This window comes from Nomascus leucogenys, chromosome 23 (assembly GCF_006542625.1).
Source record: "Nomascus leucogenys isolate Asia chromosome 23, Asia_NLE_v1, whole genome shotgun sequence".
Lineage (NCBI taxonomy): Eukaryota > Metazoa > Chordata > Mammalia > Primates > Hylobatidae > Nomascus > Nomascus leucogenys.
Window position 1 is genome coordinate 31,508,082 of NC_044403.1, and position 23,826 is coordinate 31,531,907.

Consider the following 23,826-nt stretch of genomic DNA (forward strand, 5'->3'; position numbering starts at 1 on the left):
ATAAAAGTATTTTAACTTTTAACAACATAGGGACTCTGGTCTTAACCCATTTATGCCTAGTGTTCTATTATTGGAATGCTAAGCTTCTGGGAATTATTTATATCCTACTGCTCAAGGTCATCACGAAGCTCTGATTTTTCACACACAAAAAATGTGCAACCTCGGGTATAAATGGGTTAATGAAGTTGGTAGGAACTGTCACACATACTCCAAACACTTGTTTTAAAAACAAGTCTACAATGTTAACTGATAATTAAAACACAGATATTAATAATATCGAGCTCAATTTTAGACCTAAGTGTTGCGAATAAAGAGATGACATTTATAGCTCTCACCTCTGAATGACCATTAGCCAAAAGAAGAATTCTGAACCAAATCATATATTTTCATCTATACATGGAATAATTTCTTTGTATTCACTCTCTGGTGCTAATATCATTGAACAGGAAATAAAAAGATGTGTATGTCTGAAGATAGAAAATGTGAGTCTTCAGTCAGTATCACTCTAAATAAAATCTCACTACTCTGTACTGAATGCAAAGGAAGACAGAGGACAGCAGGGGAAGAAGACAAGGGAGAAGAGAGGAGTAAAAATAAACCTCTGCAAAATAGAAACGTTTAGTGGAGACACTAAAATACAAACACTACAGCTAAGCATCACTATTAACACAAAACAAGTGGTTAAAATAAACACTGAAAGGTTAAGTATCTTGCCCAAGGTCATATAATGAAGTCACCCAAACAATCCAGTATCAAAGCAGTAATAAATTATACTCTCTCTATGACCTATTCAACTGGACTTGGCAAAACCATAATTAAAATGGTAAAATGTTTCTATCTAGAAAAAAATATTGCAGTAAATCATAATCTGGAATGAAGAGAGACTTTAAACTTTTGCATACTACAGCTAAGATGATCTTTGCCACTGAAAAAACAATGACTATTTTATTTTGTATTCCTTGGAAAATAAACTTATTTAGAAATAAGTATGATTTAATGGCATTTGCTGCTGGGCAAAAGTTAACTAAAATAAACCAGCTAACTATATTATAATTAATATAACCTGTAACTCAGTGAATTATGTATATACCAATGGCTTCACGGTCAAATTCTTCTGAAGCTTTTCCCAGGGTTTCATTTAGAGAGACTGAGAGCAAAACCAGTCATGCAAAGGACTAACTTTGGGACAAATGATAAAACTTCCCACTAAAATATGAGTCAGCTTGAAGCTTAAGTTAGAGATGAAAGCTCTCTAAATAAAAGGCAAAACACTTCACGAAATTTTTATACTAAAACTCAACTGCTTTCAGATTTTGCCACCTAATTGGAATTACTTAAGTGGTACCCATACTGTTCTACTACATTATGTGGAGAAAATGTTTAGAGTAGAAACGGGAAAATCTATTTTTTAAATGCAGTATTTGTGTTTGCTATTTTTATTACAAACACTTTAAGATTTCTTCTGTAATGAATACAGCTTACTCAAAATGGGGGGGGCACAAATTTTTTTCAATTTATTTTCTTTTTTGGGGGGCTAGCTCTTTAACACAGTGTAACCCATATGCTAGCTGTTGAGAGTCAAAAGAGATGCTTTTATAAACAGCAAATATATATATATATATACATTACACACACACACATACACACACACAGATATATATGTATATACACACACATATATACACACATATATATAATCACTATTATTAGGTAGTTGCTAGGTAAAACACATATGATATTAACAGGCTCATTTCTGAATCCTATCAGAAATCCTCACACTTTACATTGCCACGGCTCATATGCAAAATAAGTAACTTTTTAAATGCAGATTTCTGACTGTTTTGTGCCGCTTCTCTTACTATTTACTTACTAATGAAGATGGGCAAGTTACTTAATGGTCTCTGCACTTGTGCTTTTTCACCTAAAAAATCAAAATAATAAAATCTCTTCATAGTTGCTAAGATCAACTGAAACAAAATTTGTTCTGCTACAGTGCCTCTGGCACACATTAACAGCAGTAATGGTTGTTGTTTTTGTGATCACTAGTTCTATCACCCAGCAGAGTCACAAAATGAAACCAAAATTTAAAGGATATGGGTGTGCGTGTGTCTGAAAGTTTGTCTCAGTAAATAATTCAATGTTTCTGCTATAAAGCTATAGACAGTTGTGACTTTCCCTCCATGATTTTTGCTGTACTTTATCCCGTTTAATAGCCAGAATGTCTCTATTGAATGTTTAATTAAATTAACACAATTCTTTTTCCCCTCCTCTTTCCTCTGATTGCTCTTTTCATCTCCACTTCGCTCTCAGTCAAAACCTGGCCATGTGGTTCTTGCTCTCTGACTACTCACACTACCTTTTCAAAGCACAAAAATCTGAACGCACTCTTCTGATAAACCCAATACCCTTGACGTTTTATCCTCACAGCTAGATTTCTAGATATCTCTCTCCTGAAATATGTTCAGTTCCCTCTAAGAATTCAAGATAATGTTCGCAAACAATGCTCCATCACATAATCTTTGTTTTAGTGCAAGCATACTGACCTTGAGGTGAGACTGAAGGAAACAGCAAATCCAGGAAGAAAATGTGAAAAAGAAAGTTAGAAAGAATTAATAAGGACAATATTCAGAAATATTATTCATGGACATCATAAAATGCAGGATTAGAGAAGGGAAGGAGTCACAAATTCTATACAGGCACTAAAAAAGAATTATTTCAGATTTTCAACTCTCAACAAATTTACTTTCTTATTAGATTACACCATTGTATTTTAATGAAAGTTTCTAAAGCAAAAAAATTTGTCTGAAATTTACCATTTCCTGGGGCAGGAAAAAAAAACAATTTCTTAAACACTAAGAAAAATAGAGAAGGTTAGCCATCTCATTCTAAGTAGTCAGAGCTGGCATTGAGTAACTGCACAATTTTAGTCTGCTTAGTTTTATAGACACCCACCTTAGAACTAACTATGCCTTAACCACCCAATTCCATTAAGAGGATCCAAGTTATCCAAAAGCAAAAGCAGAAAAACACAGCTTCTGTAGAATACAGAACTTTAATTTACTTGGAAGAACTTGAAATAATTTTCTCCTAATAACAACTAGTATTTCTCACTCCAAATCTACCAAAATCCTCAAATGGTGCAATCTAAAAGCAATAATGAACAAGAATACACAGGCCTGTTTACATCAATTCATTTCCAATGCTGCTTAGCAGTAGGAGATTTAAAGCAGTCATGCTCAATATTCCCGCATAGCATGTAGCCCTTACAGTTCATTACTGCCTTTTGTAACAACAAGCAGTTTTTTTTCTTTTTTAAAAAGTAATCAGTTTCACTGAAATTAGTATGATCCTCCAAATAGTTAGGGCTTCTAATGACCAGTACCATCTGGATTATCTTCATGGTCTAAATTTTACCTTAAGAATCTGAAACAAAATATTTATTTCTTGAATGCAAGCACCATTTCCATTTATACTTTAATGTTTTCTAAAACTTAGTGATTTCTTGCAAAAGTATAATTCAGTACTTACAAGTTTTACAATGTCATTGTGAGAATAAAAAAAGATAAGAAGGACAAGATTTGTTACCTTGTAACATGAAGGGATGAAAAACAGAAACAAAACAACTTGCTCGCTATCACATGGTGTGTGACACAGAATAAGAATGTAGCAGCCGGGCTGGCTCAGTGGCTCACACCTGTCATCCCAGCACTTTGGGAGGCCGAGGCATGCAGATCACCTGAGATCAGGAGTTCGAGACCAGCCTAGCCAACATGGTGAAACCCCGTCTCTACTAAAAATATAAAAATTAGCCAGGCATGGTGGCACACACCTGTAGTCCCAGGTACTCAGGAGGCTGAGGCACAAGAATCGGTTGAACCTGGGAGGTGGAGGTTGCAGTGAGCCGAGATTGTGCCACTGCACTCCAGCCTGGACAACAGAGCGAGACTCCGTCTTAAAAAGAGTAAGAATGTAGGTCTGCTGACATCTCACCTGGGTACAATTTATATGTTTTATGACGCTTCCTTAGGAATCTATAAAACTCCATGAACCTTTAGCAGCTATAACGCAGTGTAAAATGCAGACAATGTTCAAAGGCAGAAAGAAGCCAATCTCTAAATGATTGTTCCCAATGATCCTTTTTGTTTCATTGGTCATGACACAGGAAGTCAAAATAATTTTAGATGAATAAGGACATTAACTGAATCTTCTTTGTATGCAAGTTTTATATAAAACATAGGTAAATCCATGGGAAAAAACTGAATGTATTCCTGCCAGAGAGCAACTTTAATTATTAATTTTTTACCTATTTTATTATTCATGAATCATATTTCACTTTAGCGTCAAATTACAACTCTTTTTTTTTTTTCCCTTTTTGAGACAGGGTTTCACCTGTCACCTAGGCTAGAGTAAAGTGGCGCAATCTTGGCTCACTGCAAACTCTACTACCCAGACTCAAGTGATCCTCCCATCTCAGGCTCCCAAATAGCCGGGGCTATAGGCAAATACCACCACACCTGGCTAATATTTGTATTTTTTGTAGAGACGAGGTTTTGCCATGTGCCTAAGCTGGTCTCGAACTCCTGGGCTCAAGCAATCTACCCGCTCCCAAAGTGCTAGGATTACAGGCATGAGCCACCACATCCGGCTAAACTGTAACTCTTGGGAAATAACTTTAGGAGAAAAAATCTGTACATCGAATTATATGTAATCCTGATGTTTATACTTTTAGGTAAAACATTACAGTAGCCATTAAACACAGATTCCTATAAGACCACAGTAACAAATTACAAGGTGCTGTGCCCACAGGAAACTTTGGGAAGACAACCTAACAGAATTGACTACAAAAAGCTTTGTAACTTATTCTTCTTTTAAAGGAAATCTATGATATTCATCAAGGAGGAGGAAGAAAGAAACAAGCAGCTTCCCCAGAAAGCAAGCTGAAGCAAGCAGGATCAGACAAAGAACCAGTCATTTTCATTTGTAATATGCTGGCATCTTTCTTTTCCTTTTTAGTTTTTTCATTTGTTTAAACACAGACCATTCTCCCTCAAGCAAGAACACACATTATAGAATTATTCTGAGCCACCATCCGCAGCCCCAGTCATCTCTCTTCCACTCTAACCACATTAAGGGCATATTCTCCGACACTATACTTCATGGACTGAAGATGCATATCCATAAATTTAAAAGTAAGAATATTTTTCTCTAAAGAGACACTTTCCTCATGAATTATATAGCAGTTTATGTTAAACTTGCATACGGCTTAATTTCTATATGGTAGATCTTTGAAGACACAGTAAATGAGTATCAATTCAAAATTTGAGGAAAAATATTTACAAGAATAAAGACTAAATACCTAGGTTTACATTTTCAGGTCACACTATGCAATAGATGTCTGAATATAATGTGATACTAACATAAAGTAATATCATAAAGCCCATTTTGCCAATGAGATGGTCCAAAAGAAACCGTTTTGGGTCAACCTAAATAAACAAATTCAGCATATAGGTAAACCAGTCAAATATCTAATTTATAATTTACACTAGTAAATACATTCACTTGGTTACTACACTACATTTAAAATGAAATATATGACAAAATAATATTAATTTAGAAATACTTTCTCCTACTCCCACATTCAACAAAACAATTTAATTCACTCTTTGAACGCATTCTTAACATCAATTAACCAAGGATAGAAGATGCATCATAGTAAAAAGTATTTTATATTACTGAGAAAGAAAAAAAGTTATACCAATTAGATTATACCATGCCATTTATTGTACGTGTATCCAAATTTCAGAGATGTTAAAATACAAAAACAAGGTCAGAAGTGGCCTTTCATTGTGACAAAAAGGAGAAAGGGAAAGTTATCTACACTTTTGTTTAATCTACAAATCTAAAAGTAATTCAACTGAATTATATTAAATTGTATAAGAATATAGGCATATGAATGTACTTACATTTTTATAGAAGGAAAAACACATAAATATATATGTATGCATAAACATGTACATGTGTAAACATACTATGTACATATAAAAGAAATATAAAAATATTTTCAATATAATATTAAGGTATGGGAGACTAATGAATCTCTTTTTAATTTCTAAAGGGTCTGAATATTATGGGCGATGGTAAGAAAAGGAAATGTGGGCTGGCGCGGTGGCTCACACCCATATCCCAGCACTTTGGGAGGCTGAGGCAGGCGGATCACGAGGTCAGGAGATGGAGACCATCCTGGCTAACACGGTGAAACCCCGTCTCTACTAAAAATACAAAAAACTAGCCAGGCGTGGTGGCGGGTGCCTGTAGTCCCAGCTACTCGGGAGGCTGAGGTAGGAGAATGGTGTGAACCCGGGAGGCGGAGCTTGCAGTGAGCCAAGATCGCACCACGGCACTCCAGCCTGGGCGACAGAGAGAGACTCCGCCTCAAAAACAAAAAAAAGAAAAGAAAAGAAAAGGAAACGTGAGATGATTAGATAGCAGAATGAGAAAAGAGTGCTACTTCTCTTTTTTAACATATATACATTGGTCTCTAATGTACAGTCACAGGACAGAATGTGATAGGTACTACTGGAAGAGCACAAGTAAAGGAAAGAGAGATTACTAGCGAAAGGAGGTCAGTAAAGTTTTCTTTTTCAAAAAAAGTAACAGTTAAAATGGGTTAGATTCCCACAAACAAATAAAGGGAACAAAACTTTTAGTCAAAGAGAAAAGAATAAGAAAAGACAGATAAGAAAAAAAGTATTCATCTTCAAAATTCGACTTCTATTTTCTAAGAAAACAGCAAATTCTTCTCAGACTATCAAGCCAAAAATTGGTAATATCATCCTATAAACTAGTTCAAGTTTGCCAACACATTTTAGAAGATTTATGAAAACCTTCATTTTCATTGTATAAAAATTTTAGAAACTACTTGTAAAACCTTTAAAAGAAAATTTAAGAACTCAAAAGGCAATAATCTTTAGGTATTAAGTTGAAGCCTTGCAGCTATTTTCCCAAATGCCATCAGAAAAGTTCTCTTTCTCTTACACATACACACGTGCAAATAACACTCCCAGATTAAAAATCACTACTGCCATGATAGGAAAATGACCTCATTCATTCTTTGTGTTCCAAAAAAAAAAAAAAAAAAAAAGTTATGTAATCTGTTCATAGGATTTGGGCTAATCGTTGATTTTTGTTTTTAGTCAAGGGTGTTCTTAGTATGCTCAGATTACATGACTTTTTTTTTTTTGAGATGGGAGTTTCATTCTTGTTGCCCAGGCTGGAGTGCAATGGCGTGGTCTCAGCTCACTGTAACCTCTGCCTCCCAGGTTCAAGCAATTCTCATGCCTCAGCCTCCCAAGTAGCTGGCATTACAGGTGCCTGCCACCAGGCCCGGCTAATTCTTTTTTGTATTTTTTAGTAGAGACAGGGTTTCACCATGTTGGTCAGGCTGGTCTCGAGCTCCTGACCTCAGGTGATCCACCCACCTCAGCCTCCCAAAGTGTCGGGATTACAGGTGTTGAACCACCACGCCTGGCCATAACATTTTTTTAACAAAGTCAGTTGTTTATAAATCAAAATATAGCTCCCTTAAAAACAATACTATAGATACACACTAGGTTGTCCTGGTAGTCCACAAAACTAAAGTTTAATCATGATGTAAAAGCCAAGAGCTAATAGTTCCAGATGAGTGACATGGTTTGGCTCTGTGTCCCCACCCAAATCTCATGTTGAATTGTGATCCCCCGTGTTGGAGGTGGGGCCTGGTGGGAAGTCACTGGATCATGAGGGTGGTTTCTAATGGTTTAGCATCATCCCCCTAGTGCTGTCTTGTGATAGAGTTCTCACAAGATCTGGTTGTTTGAAAGTGTGTAGCACCTCCCCCTTTGCTGGATCTCTCTCTCCTGCCGGCCATGTCAATGTGCCTGCTTCCCCTTCACCTTCTGCTATGACTGTAAGTTTCCTGAGGCTACTCCAGAAGCAGAAGCCTGTATAGCCTACAGAAACATAAGCCTATTAAAACTATTTTTTAAATAAATTACCCAGTCTCAAGTATGTCTTTATAGCAGCATGAGAACGAACTAATACAATGAGGTATGGAAAAGATGGTTGGCAAAGAAGATAAAATTCACCACCACAAAGTAGAAAAACAAAGTTACCTCCATCATAACTGCTCCCAAGGCTAGCCCTAAGAATTTTATGTATATATGAACAACAAAAATGATCTCCAGTTCTCCTATCTTTCTCAGAATAATTGTAGCAGTGCAATATCTTGGCTTTCCCTCTGTATTCTGTATCTCTCTACTAGAGTTGGAGGACCTGAAATTAGTATTAATAGTTTAGGATCCAAAATTACTTATTAGCCTTCCAACCAAATAACGTCCCAAGCTACTATCATTTAATATTGGCTTCAAAAATGGAAAGATCAAAGACTTAAGAGTCCAAATTTCAGGGCTGGATGCAATGCCTCACCTCTGTAATCGTATCACTTTGGGATGCAGAGGCAGATGGATCACTTGAGCCCAGGAGTTCGAGACCAGCCTAGGCTATATGGCAAAAACCCATCTCTACAAAAAAAAATACAAAAATTAGTTGGGCATGGTGGCATGCACCCCTAGTCTCAGCTACCCAGGAGGCCGAGGTGGGAGGATCACCGCTGAGCCCAAGAGGTCAAGGCTGCACTGAGCCGTGATAGTGCCACTGCACTCCAGCCTGGATGACAGAGACCCTGTCTCAAAAAAAAAAAAAAAAAAAAAAAGAGTCCAAAGTTCAACAAGTCCTTTCTTTTTGATACTGCTACATTCTGCATATGATAACTGGGATGACCAGCCTCTGCAGTATGTTAAGTGATACCTTCCAGTAGAGCTCAACCAGACCTTAGGGAACTAAAATTTCATCACTGGAATTTCTAGCTATTGGACAAGCTATAGATAAACGCCAATGCTAGCATAATCTGTAAGTGCAATGACAATAGCTTCTGTATTGATGGAGTCTTAGTCTCTTTGAGCCAGATGTATCCCTTTAACTGAGTCCAGACTGAGAGAAGCACTAAAAAGTACATGTGTAGAAAAACTGGCCCCTAGCAGCAAAACAACCCACATGCCAGTTCCACAGTACCTGTCCTGTAAGTGGGCACTCCAGCATGTGGGAAAGACTTTGGCCTCAGTAAGATCCTCAGGTGAACAGACTCTGAATCGTCTAGCTGTCTATAGCCTCCTCTTCTAGGAGGTGAGGTCATTAATGAAAACTGAACACCTGAAAAGGATTTCTTTTCAGGAAGGAGAGACAGACACTGGAATTGTTAGGCATTACTCTGCTACCTACTTACGTAATACAGGACCAGTCGTTTAACCTCAAACATCTGTATAACAAAAATCTAGGCCAGGCACAATGGTTCATTCCTGTAACCCCAGCACTTTGGGAGGCCAAGGCGGGCGGATCACTTGAGGCCAGGAGTTCGAGACCACCCTGGCTAACATGGTGAAACCCCATCTCTACTAAAAATACAAAGATTAGCTGGGCTTGGTGGTGTATGCCTGTATTCCCAGCTACTCAGAAGGCTGAGGCACAAGAATCGCTTGAGCCCAGGAGGTGGAGGTTGCAGTGAGCTGAGATCACACCAATGCACTCCAGCCTGGGTGACAGAGGGAAAATCTGTCTTTAAAAAAAAAAAAAAAAAAATATATATATATATATATATATAGAGAGAGAGAGAGAGAGAGAGAGAGAGAGAAATAGCACGTGTGCATGCACGCACCAGGTGTGGTGGCTCATGTCTGTAATCCCAGCACTTTGGGAGGCCAAGGGGATCACTTGAGCCCAGGAGTTCAAGACCAGCCTAGACAACATAGTGAGGCACCATCCCTACAAAAAAATTTAACAATTCGCTGGGCATGGTGGTGCGTGCCCGTGGTCCCACCTACTCAAGACACTGAGGTGGGAGGATCGCTTGAGGCTGGGAGGTCTAGGCTACAGTAAGCTGTCATCATGCCACTACACTCCAGCCTGAGCAACGGAGTGAGATTCTGTCTATAAAAACACCTACATAAGAAACCTTTCCAACACATACCCCCAAAACCCAAAAAGTCATGATGTAGATGGGGCAGCAAATATGAACAAATATAACTAAACAAATTGCATTAAAATTTTGGGATATCTTTCTTAGATTCAAAATACATCCCCCTTTAAAGTAGTTGCCTGTCTAGTCAGAGGCAAAAATCTGCTATATGTATTCCTCTCAAAAGATGAAAAGGTGAGATCTGTTCCAGGCATTTGGGTGGGGGATGAAGTGGAGGCAGAGACAAAGGAGAAGAAAGAGGACTAAAACAAAGGGAAAGTAGGACTGACACCTGAGTGGGCTGATTTGAAAAGAATGGCATAGAATAATCTAGGACTGGTTTAACTGTTACCCTCAAATTGCCACCTTATTTTAAAAGAACCAAAATCAGCACAGTGAGGAAGTTATTCCTGATTTGGGGGAGTAATTAAAATACTAGGGAAATTATTTTTTGATTTGGAAGGTATTAGGTAGACAAAGAAATCCCAATTTGGTCAGGGCCCCTGTGTTGTCCCGGCTTTCAGCAGCATTGATCCTTATTTGACTTACCAAAAAACTTTAACTCTTTTCAAAATGATTGCTTCCATTACAAAAAAAAAGGGGGGGGTGGGGGTGGTGGAAATAAGTACATAATTATATCCATTTGAATGCACTGGGTTGCAAGTAACGGAGAACCTGATTCAAACTGGCTTAAACAATCAGAAATTGTCCTATCTCACGTAACAAGCAGCACAGAGGTAGTTTCAGGAATATCCATTTCAGTTCAGAGGTAGTTTTAGGAACAGTTCATTTCAGTTCCAACTCTGTTTTGCTGAGATTTTGTTAACTGTCACTCTCTGGATGCTGGCTTCATTTTAGGTTGGTAGAAGTAGCTGCAGCAATTATGGGTATCACATCCCGACAAGATAATGTTCAGGAGAAACGGGTCATCTTTCTTCTTGCAAGTCTGTCTTATAAGAAAATCATTCCCAGAAGCCTCGCTGTGGCTTTTCCTTCGAATCACTAATGCGTACGTGCTCAATGCGTAACTAGTCACTAAGAAAGAGAATGCCATTATCCTGATTGGCTTTAAAAAATCAGAATCTACTTCTGGAGCTGAGGAAATAGGGAATTACACACACTTGTGGTTGTATTAGAATGGGAAAGTAGAAAACTAAATGTTAAGGCTAAAGGGAGAAACTGAAGTTTAATGTATAAAATTAATTTTAAAAGTAGGTCTCAGATCTGCAGAGGCTGGGACTAGGGTTGGGAAGAGATTTGCTGTACAGGGGCAAAAGGGAACTTTTGGGGATGAGGAAACGCTCCACATATGTTGATCATGTAAGTGTATAGATTTGTCAGACCTCAAACAATCAGCCTAAAATGGGTGCATTTTATTGCATGTAAATTATACCTCAAAGTTGTTGAGGTCTTTTTAGGGGCTTCTGCGGACGTCTTATAGAGCCCCTCCTTCAAATCGCTGCCCATCTATCAATAACTTTATCAGACAGGTCTTTCTCGACTATCCCATAAATAATCACTTGGCTGAATTTCAAAACACACCACCCCCCAACATCTATATCCATTAAAATCCCAGTTCTTATATTCCCTCAAATCAGGAAATATAGTAAATCCACAATTCCTATTAATCTTTAGATCACACAATAATAGACTCTACTATTCTTTGGATCACTGAAAATTTCTAACTTTGATAAACCAAAGGCAACCTTTGTTATCTAAATTATGTGAAAATCAGATGGCTGCCATTCTCTGAATACAAGATTTGAATGGCATATTGAATCTAACAATCTCATATTAGAGTAAAATTGAGCATTTCTGCTGCAAACACTAAACTCTGTGAATCCATTAGTCATGGTATTAGAAAAAAGGTAACAAAGCACATTAAAAAGCAAAATTACAAGGCACAACACAATATACGGCACATGGGACAATGTTCCCAGTGTGGTGCCATAACATGGGCACATTCAGCCAAGAGGGACAGCACGAGTGAAAAAGCAGACAGCAAACAATCCTGTATCAGCCTCCGGTATGCTTTAAAGTACTTTATTTTATTATTTTATTTTATTTCATTTATTTTTTGAGACAGAGTCTCACTCTGTCACCCAGCCTGGAGTGCAATGGCGCAATCTCAGCTCACTGCAACCTCCGCCTCCTGAGTTCAAGCGATTCTCCTGCCTCAGCCTCCCCAGTAGCTGGGACTACAGGTATGTGCCGTCATGCCTGGCTAATTTTTGTGTTTTTAGTAGAGACGGGGTTTCACCATGTTGGCCAGGCTGGTCTCAAACTCCTGACCTCAGGTGATCCGTCTGCGCCAGGCCTCTCAAAGTGCTGGGATTATAGATGTGAGCCACTGCGCCCGGCCACTCTAAGTATTTTAAACATTATACCAAAGAAAAGCCTACTCACTATTAATCTAAATAGAAACTCTAATATGCTCATTTTAGGAGAGAAATTCTCAGTTACATGCAGGGTTCCTGAGGCTAATCTAAATCTATCTACTTATCTAACGACTTTTCAAGCTCTGGTTTGTTTGTTTTTTTCTATACTATCCAGAACCATCAGATGATGACTTTTTTGAAATATTAACTTGTCTATGTTACAGTGCCCAGTTACTCCATCAAATATTAATCTAGATGGTGCTTGTGAAGGTAGTTTGCTGACATAATTAAAGCCTCTAATCAACTGAAGTAAAAAAGACTATCCTAGATAATCCCAATGGGCATAAACGAATCCTTTGGAAAGATTCTAAAACAGGGCTGAGGTTTCCCAGGAGAGAAAAGAAATTCTGCCCGTGGACCACAGCTTTGGCTTGTGCCTGCAACAGCTTCCATCCTGCTCATCATCTTCTCTTCCTGATAGCCTGCCACAGGGATTTCAGTCTTGCTTAGCCAGCCCCACGATTTTACAAGACTATTCCCTGCAATAAATCTCTTAATATACGTAGGCCTATATTAATATATATAAATACACGTATAAATCTCATAATATATGTATGCTTCTGTGTGTGTTTATATATGTGTATGTGTATATGTATTTATCTATCTATATGTGTGTGTGTGTGTGTGTGTGTGTGTATATATATATATCCTACTAATTCTGCTTCTAACTGAATTCCAACTAATATGCACCACAGTATGGAATGTGAATTTAGAAGTACTACTTCTTAGATTTAATTGGGGAACATATTTTATATTTATAGATGTATTAATGGGCTTATCCGATACTCTTTTTAAAATTGCAGTGGGTCAAGAGAGTAGTACAACACTAAATCATCTTCTGACAAGAACTACTATTTTCTGTAACAGCCAGCATGGGAAGGAACTATTCATTTATTTCTTTAGATCACAAAGAACAGGTCTGGGAATCCTTCACATTACAATCTGAACCATTTAATATTGGAGATCCTTTTATAAGAAGCAATATAAAATGCAAAGAATACCAAGGATTTTCTTGAGTTCAATTATTGTAACGGTCTCCTTTTATTTTTGCACTTAGTGGGTTGCTGAACACCCTTAAGAAATTAATTCTACATGCTGCATCTACAGTGTGGCACTACAGTTACATTAGTTGAGGAACTATTTAAAGAGTAAAACAAAGACTAAAACAATCACAACTGGCAATATCAGAACTTTACCAGAACGAACACAGACTGATTTTATCAAAAAGCAGGGTACCTAAAGAGGTATAGTTCAACTTGACACATAATCAGCTGTTCTTTAATTCTGATCAAGCAAAATTCCAAACAAGCCCCAGCAGTAGCAAGAACAGCAGCAGCAATTCACTCTAGTATAAGACTGTAGCCTCATATAACACTCACTTTCCCAGGAAGTCCCGAACAAAACCCCCAATGGTACAGGGACAGAAACCTGGCATGGAGGGTACAGTGTGCACGAGACTGGCTTTCTGAGAAACAGCCATGGCCAAGGGGCAGAAGGAGCATACACATATAAACACACAGACACCAAAAACCCCAATGGAACAGGACCATGGTAAGAAAAAAACAAAAATGAAGAAACTCAAATGATAAATTACAGGGAGCCGGACACACGCATAGGAAATAGTGGAATGGCAACATAAGAAGCAAATGATTAGTAAGAAACACAGCAGCCACACACATACAAATCAGTACTAAATCTGGGAACAAGAGGTATAATATAATCCCAACTGTCTTTGACAAAGAATGCACTGATTATCTCCTAAAATAAGCAGAGCTCAGTTTATAAAAATGGCATTCAAGGGCATAAGTGAACCCAAAATCTACCTTAGTTTGTAAGCAAGCCATAATACTAAATATAATCACTTCTACTTAAGACTTTGGGTCCAGATGGGGTAAAAGAATAAATCACCTAAGCGTAGGGAGCCTTCAAATAACAGTTGCCAGGAAGTCCAAAAAGCACATAACTAGCCTTGTCAGAACAGAAAGAAAATTGATTTGGAATTTACAAACCCCATTCTATTACCTCTGGCTTAACCACTGGGTCACTTCAGCAATAACTTCTCTGGGTCTCGGTTTCCTCTTCCATAAAATGCCATGCTAGATCACTTTCACAAATTATAGGATTCTACTGTTTATTCAACATCTTAAACTATGTTACCAAGTAACAAACTACAAAGCTGGTAGCAAAAGCTGAGTTATGAAAGCTGTTTCCTTTTTTTTTTTCCAGTAGCCAAGAAACTGTGTTAAATCCTAAAACAAAATTATAATGCTCTAGGGCCAGAGGACAGAACTGTACAGTGCTTTTTCCAACTTTTACAAGAGTTACATTCTGTGGAAAGAGTAGATCATTTACAACTCTTTCTCAAAATGTGAGAAATACAGTGGCTAATAAAAGTTGCTATTTGGTGTGCTCTGGATATCAAATACAGACTTAGTCCTATTTCTTACTCTCCTTCAGTTCACATGCATCTCCCAAAATCAATATTGGCGCCAAAAATGAATCAAAAACGTTTTCAAGCAAGCTGCCTGGAATAGCAAGCAATAATTTCACATGTAGATTTCTAATAAGAAATCAAACCATAAAATAAAACTTATTCAAGGAATTTCTTTTCTGAAATATATTTAGTGGGAAGTCACTAATCAATCAAAAGCACCACATTTTTATATCTGTGCAGTACTGTTGCAGATTTCAGGCCTCTCCAAAAGCAAAGAGAGGCATGTATTCACCTAAGTACGTAATGGGTGAGGGGGTATATACACGTGTGCATGTGTGTGTTGTGGGGAAGGGTGCAGTGCAAAAATGAAGACACAAAAAATGCACATAATCTAATCTTGAGGCTATGGTAACTTTAAAATTCTGACTTAAAGAATTTTATCCATACATCTTACCCAGAACTGAACAAAATGAGTAGAGCTAATACCAAAATAAGAGGAAATAAGTGAGCAGGTAATCAGCCTGTGTTATTTACACTTTCAGTACGGTGAAGGAGAACTGTGAAGGTTAGACTTTATGGTTTTGGTTTCTTGAAAATTAAAATTCTATGATTATAGAATAGGAAAAAATAATACCTTCAGAGGACAGTATCAAGTCTACCACTAACCCCAAAACTTCAAAACTTAGTAAAAAATTTATGGAAGTACTCTAATACTTCTCAGCCTTTAAGATCATAAAAAAAAATTATTCTTAAGGATCAGTCCCCAAAAAGGCCAAGTAGATTAGTGACGCCATTCTGTCACTGTCAGTCTTTCTGGCTGTTCAGAATATAGGTAATTAACAAAGTTGTACTGGCAGAGTTGTTTCTGCACAGTTGTACATTTATGTTAAATATGTGGTGTAAAAGAAGAGGTCAAGAGGCACATGCTTGACCTTTAGCATAAAATAATAAGAAAACACACCAAAAAAATTCTAGGAGACCTGTCTGCCTAGATCTGCTCAAACACAGAATATTTTGAAGAATTCCAAGTCAGAGACAGCTTCATTAAACACATATCCGTGGCTCCGAAATTGTCCTCAAAGTGTCTCTCCTCCTAATTTTGATCTAATGCACTGAAGTAACAGCTTGCTTTTCAACAATAAAAACTGTGAAAAGTCTAAAAATTTATAGCCCAACAGAGCACAAGCTCAACCACAAAGGTCGAAACCAGTGATAGAAGATATTAACTCCTTCGCGTGAGGATCATTTGCTCATCATATAGAGAAATTAAAAAGGAGACATTTGTCCTCTCTTGATTTGCCAGTAAAAAAACTTTAATTTTAAATTAATGAATACTCTCTTTTTGCCAATCAATGATGTTACAGCCCATAGCTTCCCAATTTGTTCCCACTCTGTGTTGCCTTTCAGCTACCACAACAAAGAACGTACACTGACCTAGAAAAAAGGCAGCTAATACAGTAATAGCAAGAATTCGAGAACCTAAATTCAGAGTCAGATATATTGAAAAAGTATGTCCCCAAAAGTATACTTTTAAAACCATACGGTTTAAAAACCTTATGAGCCCCAATCAGCTTCACTTTCTTACCTTTCCAACTCAGCTATCTTCTTATCTTTGTCATTCTTCTCATTTTCCACCTCCTTCAAGATTTCTAAGAGTCGATCAACTTCTGCCTGGGCCTTGCTAGATTCATCTTTGTACCTGGTGATCTCTCTCTCCAAGTGCTGTATTCGGTCACTCATCTCTGGACTGGCTCTGGCTTCCAATGCTGCCTCATGTGCCTACAAAGAAAAGCATTTCAATCCTATCAGATACACACAGGTGGCAATGGGCAAATCATGTTCCAAATAATGATTTATATTCCAATTTAAGTACAGAATTATCAAATATCTTAACAGTTAGTTTGTAATTTATAAGGTTTTTATCTACTTAAGTATTATATAGACAAATATTAGTAATAAATGGAGAATTATCTTAGGTTCCAAGTAGATTAGTTGTTTTAAATAATACATCTCTGAATATTATGAAATCAAAAACCATCATAAGCCAAAAGATGCTTCAGAGTTTAGTGAGACAAACTAACAAGTCATTGGACTGTTGGTACTGATCTCTCCAAGAGAGTATCAAAAGGCAACACCAGCGGCTCACTGCTGATCGGATAGCCGGACCAGTGCAGAGACCTAATTCCCACTAGACCCTAACTTCCACTTCCATTTCCTACATGCTGCTTTACCTAACGTGTGAATCACATGGCCTTGGGCATCTAGAATCATACAGATACTGTGAGTGTGATGCCATAAAAATGTGAGTTAGGTTAAGAAAATAGCTGCTACCATCACACAGGTACCTCCCTCATGCAAGGATTAGAGAATTTACAAAATAATATGGGACAAACAAATGAATTCAGAAATCGAGAACCACACTTAAGGATGGGCTCAGTGGCTTGAGCCTGTAATCCCAGCACTATAGGAGGCCCAAGCAGGGGGATTGCTTGCGGCCATAAGTTGAAGACCAGCCTGGGCAACACAGCAAGGCCCCATTTCTATTGGAAAAAAAAATTGTTTAAGAAAAAATTTTTTAAAAGAACCACACTAAGATCTGAGAAAAAACTTTTATTCAGGATCCTACAAAAGTCAACTAATATTGTTAATGCATTGTGGAATACAAAACAGTTTCAATAATTACAAACTAATTTTCAAGTCCTTAGCTGTCTTCTGGAGTCTCTAAAGCCAAGTATGTATAATGTGTTTAACGAGAAGACAAAAGCTAAGACGTTTTATTTTTTCTTATTCAATAGACAACAGAATATATTTAGTCCCTTAAAATGGTTTGAAAAAATATTAAAGGAGAAAATATATATTCTTAGGCAATATTTCAGAAAGCTCTGAAGCAAAGTACCTTGAGTAAGTGAGAAATGTTTATATAATTGTATTAAACGCTTGGTGAAAGTAACAGCTATACTTTTCAGATAAGTCCTTTCCCAAGTTGATTTGTTTAAGGCTTCACACGTGTAGAAAAAAATCTTTTCTCTCTCTTAAATATAGGCTTCCCTAACCCTTAACCTTGATACACATATGAAGTATATTTTAAGAAACAAAAACCATATAAGTTTGGAAGGTAGGAAGAGAGCACTGTTCTGCACTGAATGTTGTCAATGTGTAAAACCAGTTGTTTCACGAGGTTTCCCGGTTTTTGAGTTGTTAATTGTAGGAGGGAAATTCCTGTAGCAGTCAATCCTTCATGGGCAGGAGAAGGCTATAAACATATCTAATAGAAAAGGAGAGAGGGAGGAAGAGTATAAGGAGTACCAAGATCAGGGGATACTTCAATAGAAAGCTGATCATATTACACATAAAGAGAGGGGACAACAAAGGGGAAGAGACTGAAGATGCAAACAAAAGCAGAAGTAACTGAGAAAATTCTTAGTATCCACAAAGAAAGAAGGTGATGAAATAGGCAATAGGAGGCAGCTTGATGTAGGGGCACAAAAGATGATGGTGTAAACAACGCGAAGGCCAGCTGCCATTTAATGTCACTGAGATAATTCTGATTTCTAATAATTTATTATAAATTATTTATTATAACTCCACAAATATAAATGTAACTACTGCATATCCGCACTCTGGGCCTTCATACATGCTGGTGAGTCCTTACTCTGAGGTCTCAGCTTAGAAAGTGTCACTTTTGTTAGAAGGTTCTCCATGACCTTGACCTAAGTTAGTTCTCCTTGATATAAGCTTCCCTCACACCATGTGATTGACTACAATTACCTTGTTAAGTGTCTATCTTCCTGATAGAGGCTATAAATTATATGAGTCAAGGGGCAGGTCTGTCTTGTCCACCACTATATATCCTCAGTGCACAGTGTGGTAACTGACAGAGTAAAAACTCAATTATTTGTAGAAAAATGAATATGCAAAAGCAGTGGGCTAGTTTCCATTTGATTTAAAACAGCCCATAGGCCCTAAACGGTGGGAAAAGAAAAATGATTGGGAAGAAGAGAAATTATCAGTAATTAAATATAAGCGCAAGATTAAATGTAGCCGGAATATTATTAAGAATATCAAATGAGGCCAGGTGCAGTGGTTCACGCCTCTAATCCCAGCACTTTGGGAGGCTAAGCTGGGAGAATTCCTTGCCCAGGAGTTCAAGACCTGCCAGGGAAACATAATGGGACCTCGCCTCTACAAAAAAATAATAAAATAATAACAATAAAGATAATAAAAGAATACTAAATGACAATCTTTAAAGACAAAATAAATCAAGCTAGGAAAAAAAAAAATCAAAGATACTATAAACCTTCCCTTGCCTTATGACAACAAATTCTGTATCAGTGTAGTTTATATCTAAACTCTTGCTGAGTTAATTTGTACTTCAAAATAAAATTCTAAGAATTTTAAACCACCTTAAAGACCTTTACAACTTTATAAATTATAATACAGGTGCAGTGAGTGGCTCACACTTGTCACCCCATCACATTGGGAGGCCGAGGTGGGTGGTCACCTGAGGCCAGGAGTTTAAGACCAACCTGGCCAACATGGCAAAACCCCATCTCCACTAAAAAGTACAAAAATTAGCCAGGGGTGGTGGTGCACACCTGTAATCCCAGCTACTTGGGAGGCTGTGGCACGAGAATTGCTTGGAACCCAGGAGGTGGAGGCTGCAGTGAGTCGAGATTGTGCCACTGTGCTCCAGCCTGGGTAACAGAGTGAGACTGTCACAAAAAAATAAATAAAGATAAAATGGATTTCTAAATTGTGGAATATGACATTAATTCAAGATGTTAAGCATTTCTTCTGTCCGTAGAGTCACTTATCGTGGTATCAATATGAAAGGTATTTTCTGGATGAAGGTGTTTAATTTCATGCCTTCATTTTCTTCTCTCCCTTCTTACCCATTAAGTTCTAACTATACGTTAACCTATGCTTTAAAAATGCAGATACTCTCTACACCTTGCTTTTAGAATGTGAAAAGGTTAAGAACATTCAGAAGCAAAAGCTGCAAACTTTAGTGAAATAACAGTATTTGTATAAAATATCACCTTTGGACAAGAGAGACACATAACAGTGAATAATCCTCCTTAAAATACTGAGTTAAAGGTTAAGCTCTCCATCCACAGGCCTTGCTCTACTGAAAAACACCTACCTTTAACATTATTAAAACCTCAGTACTCATACACTGGAGGCAAAGATTCTGTTCTTTTGTATTTCATACATGTCACAGTAAAACACGTAGGATTACAAAACCATGCAGATAATCATATTCCCACAGAAATCAACATTTTCACCACATAACCTATTTAATGAGAAAGTAAAGACTAAGACAAGTTTTTTTCCTTATTCAATAAACAACAAAACATATTTAGTCCCTTAAAATGGTTTCAAAAAATATTAAAGGGGCAAACATACATACTTAGGAAAGCTCTGATTCAAAGTACGTTGAGTAAAAGAGAAAGGTTTATGTGAATTTTGTTAAATGCTTTGTGGAAGCAACAGAGGTACCTTCAAGATTAAGTCCTCTACCAATTTCTTTGGTTTCAGGTTTCATCAGCTGTCAAAATTCAGTTACTAAGCACGGCCTTTACAAAAGACTCTATTGGCAGATACATATTTTAATGTGTTAGCAAAACTGTCCCCTAACCTGGTGTGGCTAAAAGCCACAACATGGTGGAAATAAAAACAAAGAGAAGCAGTCCTGAATGAATTAACTCACTAGGAACAAAACAAGGTAAAAGCAGCAGAAATGCAAACACTTTCTAAAGTCTGAGGAAAAATTTTGGTCTTAGAGAAGCCTTTCTATTTTGTAGTCACCTCAATATACTTCAGAGAGGAATCATTTGAAAAAACAACAACAATAAAAAAACCCAGAGTTCCTATTTCGGGAAGGGAGAGATGAGAAGGTTAAGTATATTCATTTATCTACAGGGTGATAAAAATGTCAGTCACACAAAAGCCAGAAAAAAAACTACCAACTGGGACTTTATGACAACACTAGGTCACTCACTGGCTTGGATGAGTGGCTCCACACTATTCCAGGATGCTAAAGACAGAAGCGTCAGGGAGAAAAGAAGAAAGAAAAGTAAAGAAAACGGTTTTAAGAGTAGGATAATCAAGGGAAAGAAAATTAACGGTTTAAAAAAATGGTGAAAAAAAAAGCAATAAAAAAAATCAGAGTACAGAAATAAATATTTCACTCTACAAGGAAAAAAAAAAGAATTAAGCATTTTAAAAATTCTGGTAACTCAAGGCTGAGCACAGTGGCCTTCCTCCCAGCAGTTTGGGAGGCCGTCGCAGAAGGATCTCTTGAGGCAGGGGTTTGAGACCAGCCTAGGCAACATGGCAAGACCCCTCTATTTAAAAAAAACAAACGGCCGGGCGTGGTGGCTCACGGGCGTGGTGGCCTGTAATCCCAGCACTTTGGGAGGCTGAGGCAGGTGGATCATGAGGTCAGGAGTTCAAGACCAGCCTGGTCAAAATAGTGAAACCCTATCTCTACTAAAAATACAAAAATTAGCCAGGCGCAGTGGCATGCACCTGTAAATCCAGCTACTCTGGAGGCTGAGGCAGGAGAATCACCTGAGCCCGGGAGGTGGAGGTTGCAGTGAACTGAGATTGCACCACTGCACTCCAACCTGGGCGACAGAGTGAGACTCCATCTCAAAATTAACTTAGCCAGGTGTTGAGTCTGTAGTCCCAGCTCTTTGAGAGGATGAGGCAAGAAGATCACTAAAACCTAGAAGTTTGAAGTCACGGTAAACTATGATTGCGCCACCACACTCCAGCCTGGACAACGGAGCAAGACCCTGTCTCCAAAAAACAAAGAAAAAAAGACAAAAAAATCTGATATCTCAAAAGTTGAGTTTCAATCCTTTACTTCATAAATTCTGAGGATATTATCTCATGCTGAAGACATGGAATGCCAATATTCAGATACGGGACATAAATTCTTAAGCTACAAATAGGTCAAAAATGACTTCAATTATCATTACCTCAAGACCAGTCATTTCCTACTCCAAACAAAACAGAGAAGAAATCTACTTTAAAAATTTCAATGATAGGACAGGCTTTTGAATAAATGTAAATTAGAACACTAATAATATACCAGTAATAGATTCCAAGAAGAAAATATGCCAAATAGTCCTTCATGTAAATCTACACATAAGCTATAAACCAAAAAATAGACCCTAATGTAGAAGGTGAAGATAACAAAATTCTAGGACCAATAAGTTGCTAAGAAAAATTAAAAATGTAACAAATAAAAAAAACTTTCTGACAATATGTGCCCTGTCTTTAAAAAAAATGCTAGGAAATTAACATTCTCCAAAATGAGATAAAATCTGAAACAGGATATTTAACAATTGTTCTGAGTCTCAGATCTTACCACATATGTTAAATTAGAAAATACGCTCTCACTTATTCTCTTTTTTTTTTTTTTTCTTTTTTTTGTGAGATGGAGTCTTGCTCTGTCACTCAGGCTGGAGTGCAGTGGCGCAATCTTGGCTCAATGCAAACTCCGCCTCCAGGGTTCAAGTGATTCTCCTGCCTCGGCCTCCTGAGTAGCTGGGATTACAGGCCTGCGCCACCGCACCTGGCTGATGTTTTTGTGTTTTTAGTAGAGACGGGGTTTCGCCATGTTGGTCAAGCTGGTCTCGAACTCCTGACTTCGTGATCTGCCCGCCTCTGCCCCCCAAAGTGCTGGGATTACAGGCGTGAGCCGCCGTTTTTTCTTTTTTTAAGAGATGGGGTCTCACTCTGTGGCACAGGCTGATGTCCAACTCCTGACATCAACCTCCCAAGTAGCTGGAATTACAGGCACAAGTTACTGCACCCAGCAGAAGTCTGATTCTAATGGAAGGAAAATATCAGGTAACTGAGATTTTTACACTGTGGTCTCATATTTTACCCACAAGGGAGTTGCATATTTTAATCTTTCTCTGAACTGTCAATTTTCGAAGATGTGGGGATTATCTTGAGTAAAATAAAGTAGGATAAGAATGCTAAGATAATTAATTCAGGTATACATGGTATTTTAAAGTTTGGGGGATTATTACTCCATTGGTAAATTATCCCATATAAACATGCTAAGGTTATCTACTATGCTCTTATTTAAAGCAAAGCAAAAAAATGTGAAAATTTTTCTTTAACCTTTTTCAATTGTGATTCCATTTTCAGACACTCCTCCTTCTTCTGCTCCAAAGCAATCTCTAGTGTCTTAAGCCGTGAGTCCTTTTTCAGTCCTGAGGATGCCAGGGAAGAAGCGTGCTCTTTCAGATCCAAAAGTGAAGCCTAAAAGAAGGAACACACATCTAGAATAAATAATTATAAACAAAAGGAGATTTAAAATTTTAAATTTATTGTGGTAGCTGTAATTTCCTTTCCATTACCAAATGCTGACATATCTCCATTTCAAGGAAATTCATTCATGAAATATAAAACAATATTAGCTCTAGCCTTCACCTCTTAACAAATAAGATGGATTCTCAAGAAATACCCATTGAACAGTGATGTAAAGAGTTCTGTCAATACATAATAAACCAAAGTAGATGAAGCTTTGTGAATGTAAGTAGTCAAACCTCAGTAGCTACATTAACTTAAACAGAAAACATTTTTCGGCCAGATACCTGTAAACCCAGCATTTTGGGAGGCTGAGACAGGGGGATCACTTGAGGCCAGGAGTTCAAGACCAGCCTGGGCAACATAGCAAGACTCTGTCTTCACACAAAAAAATTTTTAACTTAGCTGGACAGGGTAGTGCACATGTATAGTCCTAGCTACATGGAAGACTGAAATAGGAAAATCCTTGGGCCCAGGAGTTCAAGACTGCAGTGAGCTATGATAATGCCACTGCACTCCAGACTGGGCAACAGAGTGCGACACTGTCTCTTAAAAGAAAAAAAAAAATCACATTT

The 23,826-nt window shown here is 37.6% G+C and overlaps 1 protein-coding gene across 8 annotated transcripts in view; it reads right to left on the reverse strand.

The window, feature by feature from the left end:
• The window catches only part of ERC1 (ELKS/RAB6-interacting/CAST family member 1), a 481,383-nt gene that overhangs the window by 278,638 nt on the left and 178,919 nt on the right, over window positions 1-23,826 (reverse strand). For 5 of the 8 annotated variants that reach the window (XM_030804346.1, XM_030804348.1, XM_030804345.1 and 2 more), the window contains 3 exons: window positions 23,063-23,203; window positions 16,506-16,699; window positions 2,544-2,555 (listed from right to left, as the gene is read on the reverse strand). In XM_030804346.1, the coding sequence (XP_030660206.1) occupies window positions 2,544-2,555; window positions 16,506-16,699; window positions 23,063-23,203 (347 nt within the window). The remainder of the gene's footprint in view (window positions 1-2,543; window positions 2,556-16,505; window positions 16,700-23,062; window positions 23,204-23,826) is intronic. The other 3 variants (XM_030804352.1, XM_030804349.1, XM_030804347.1) reach the window with 1 other exon arrangement.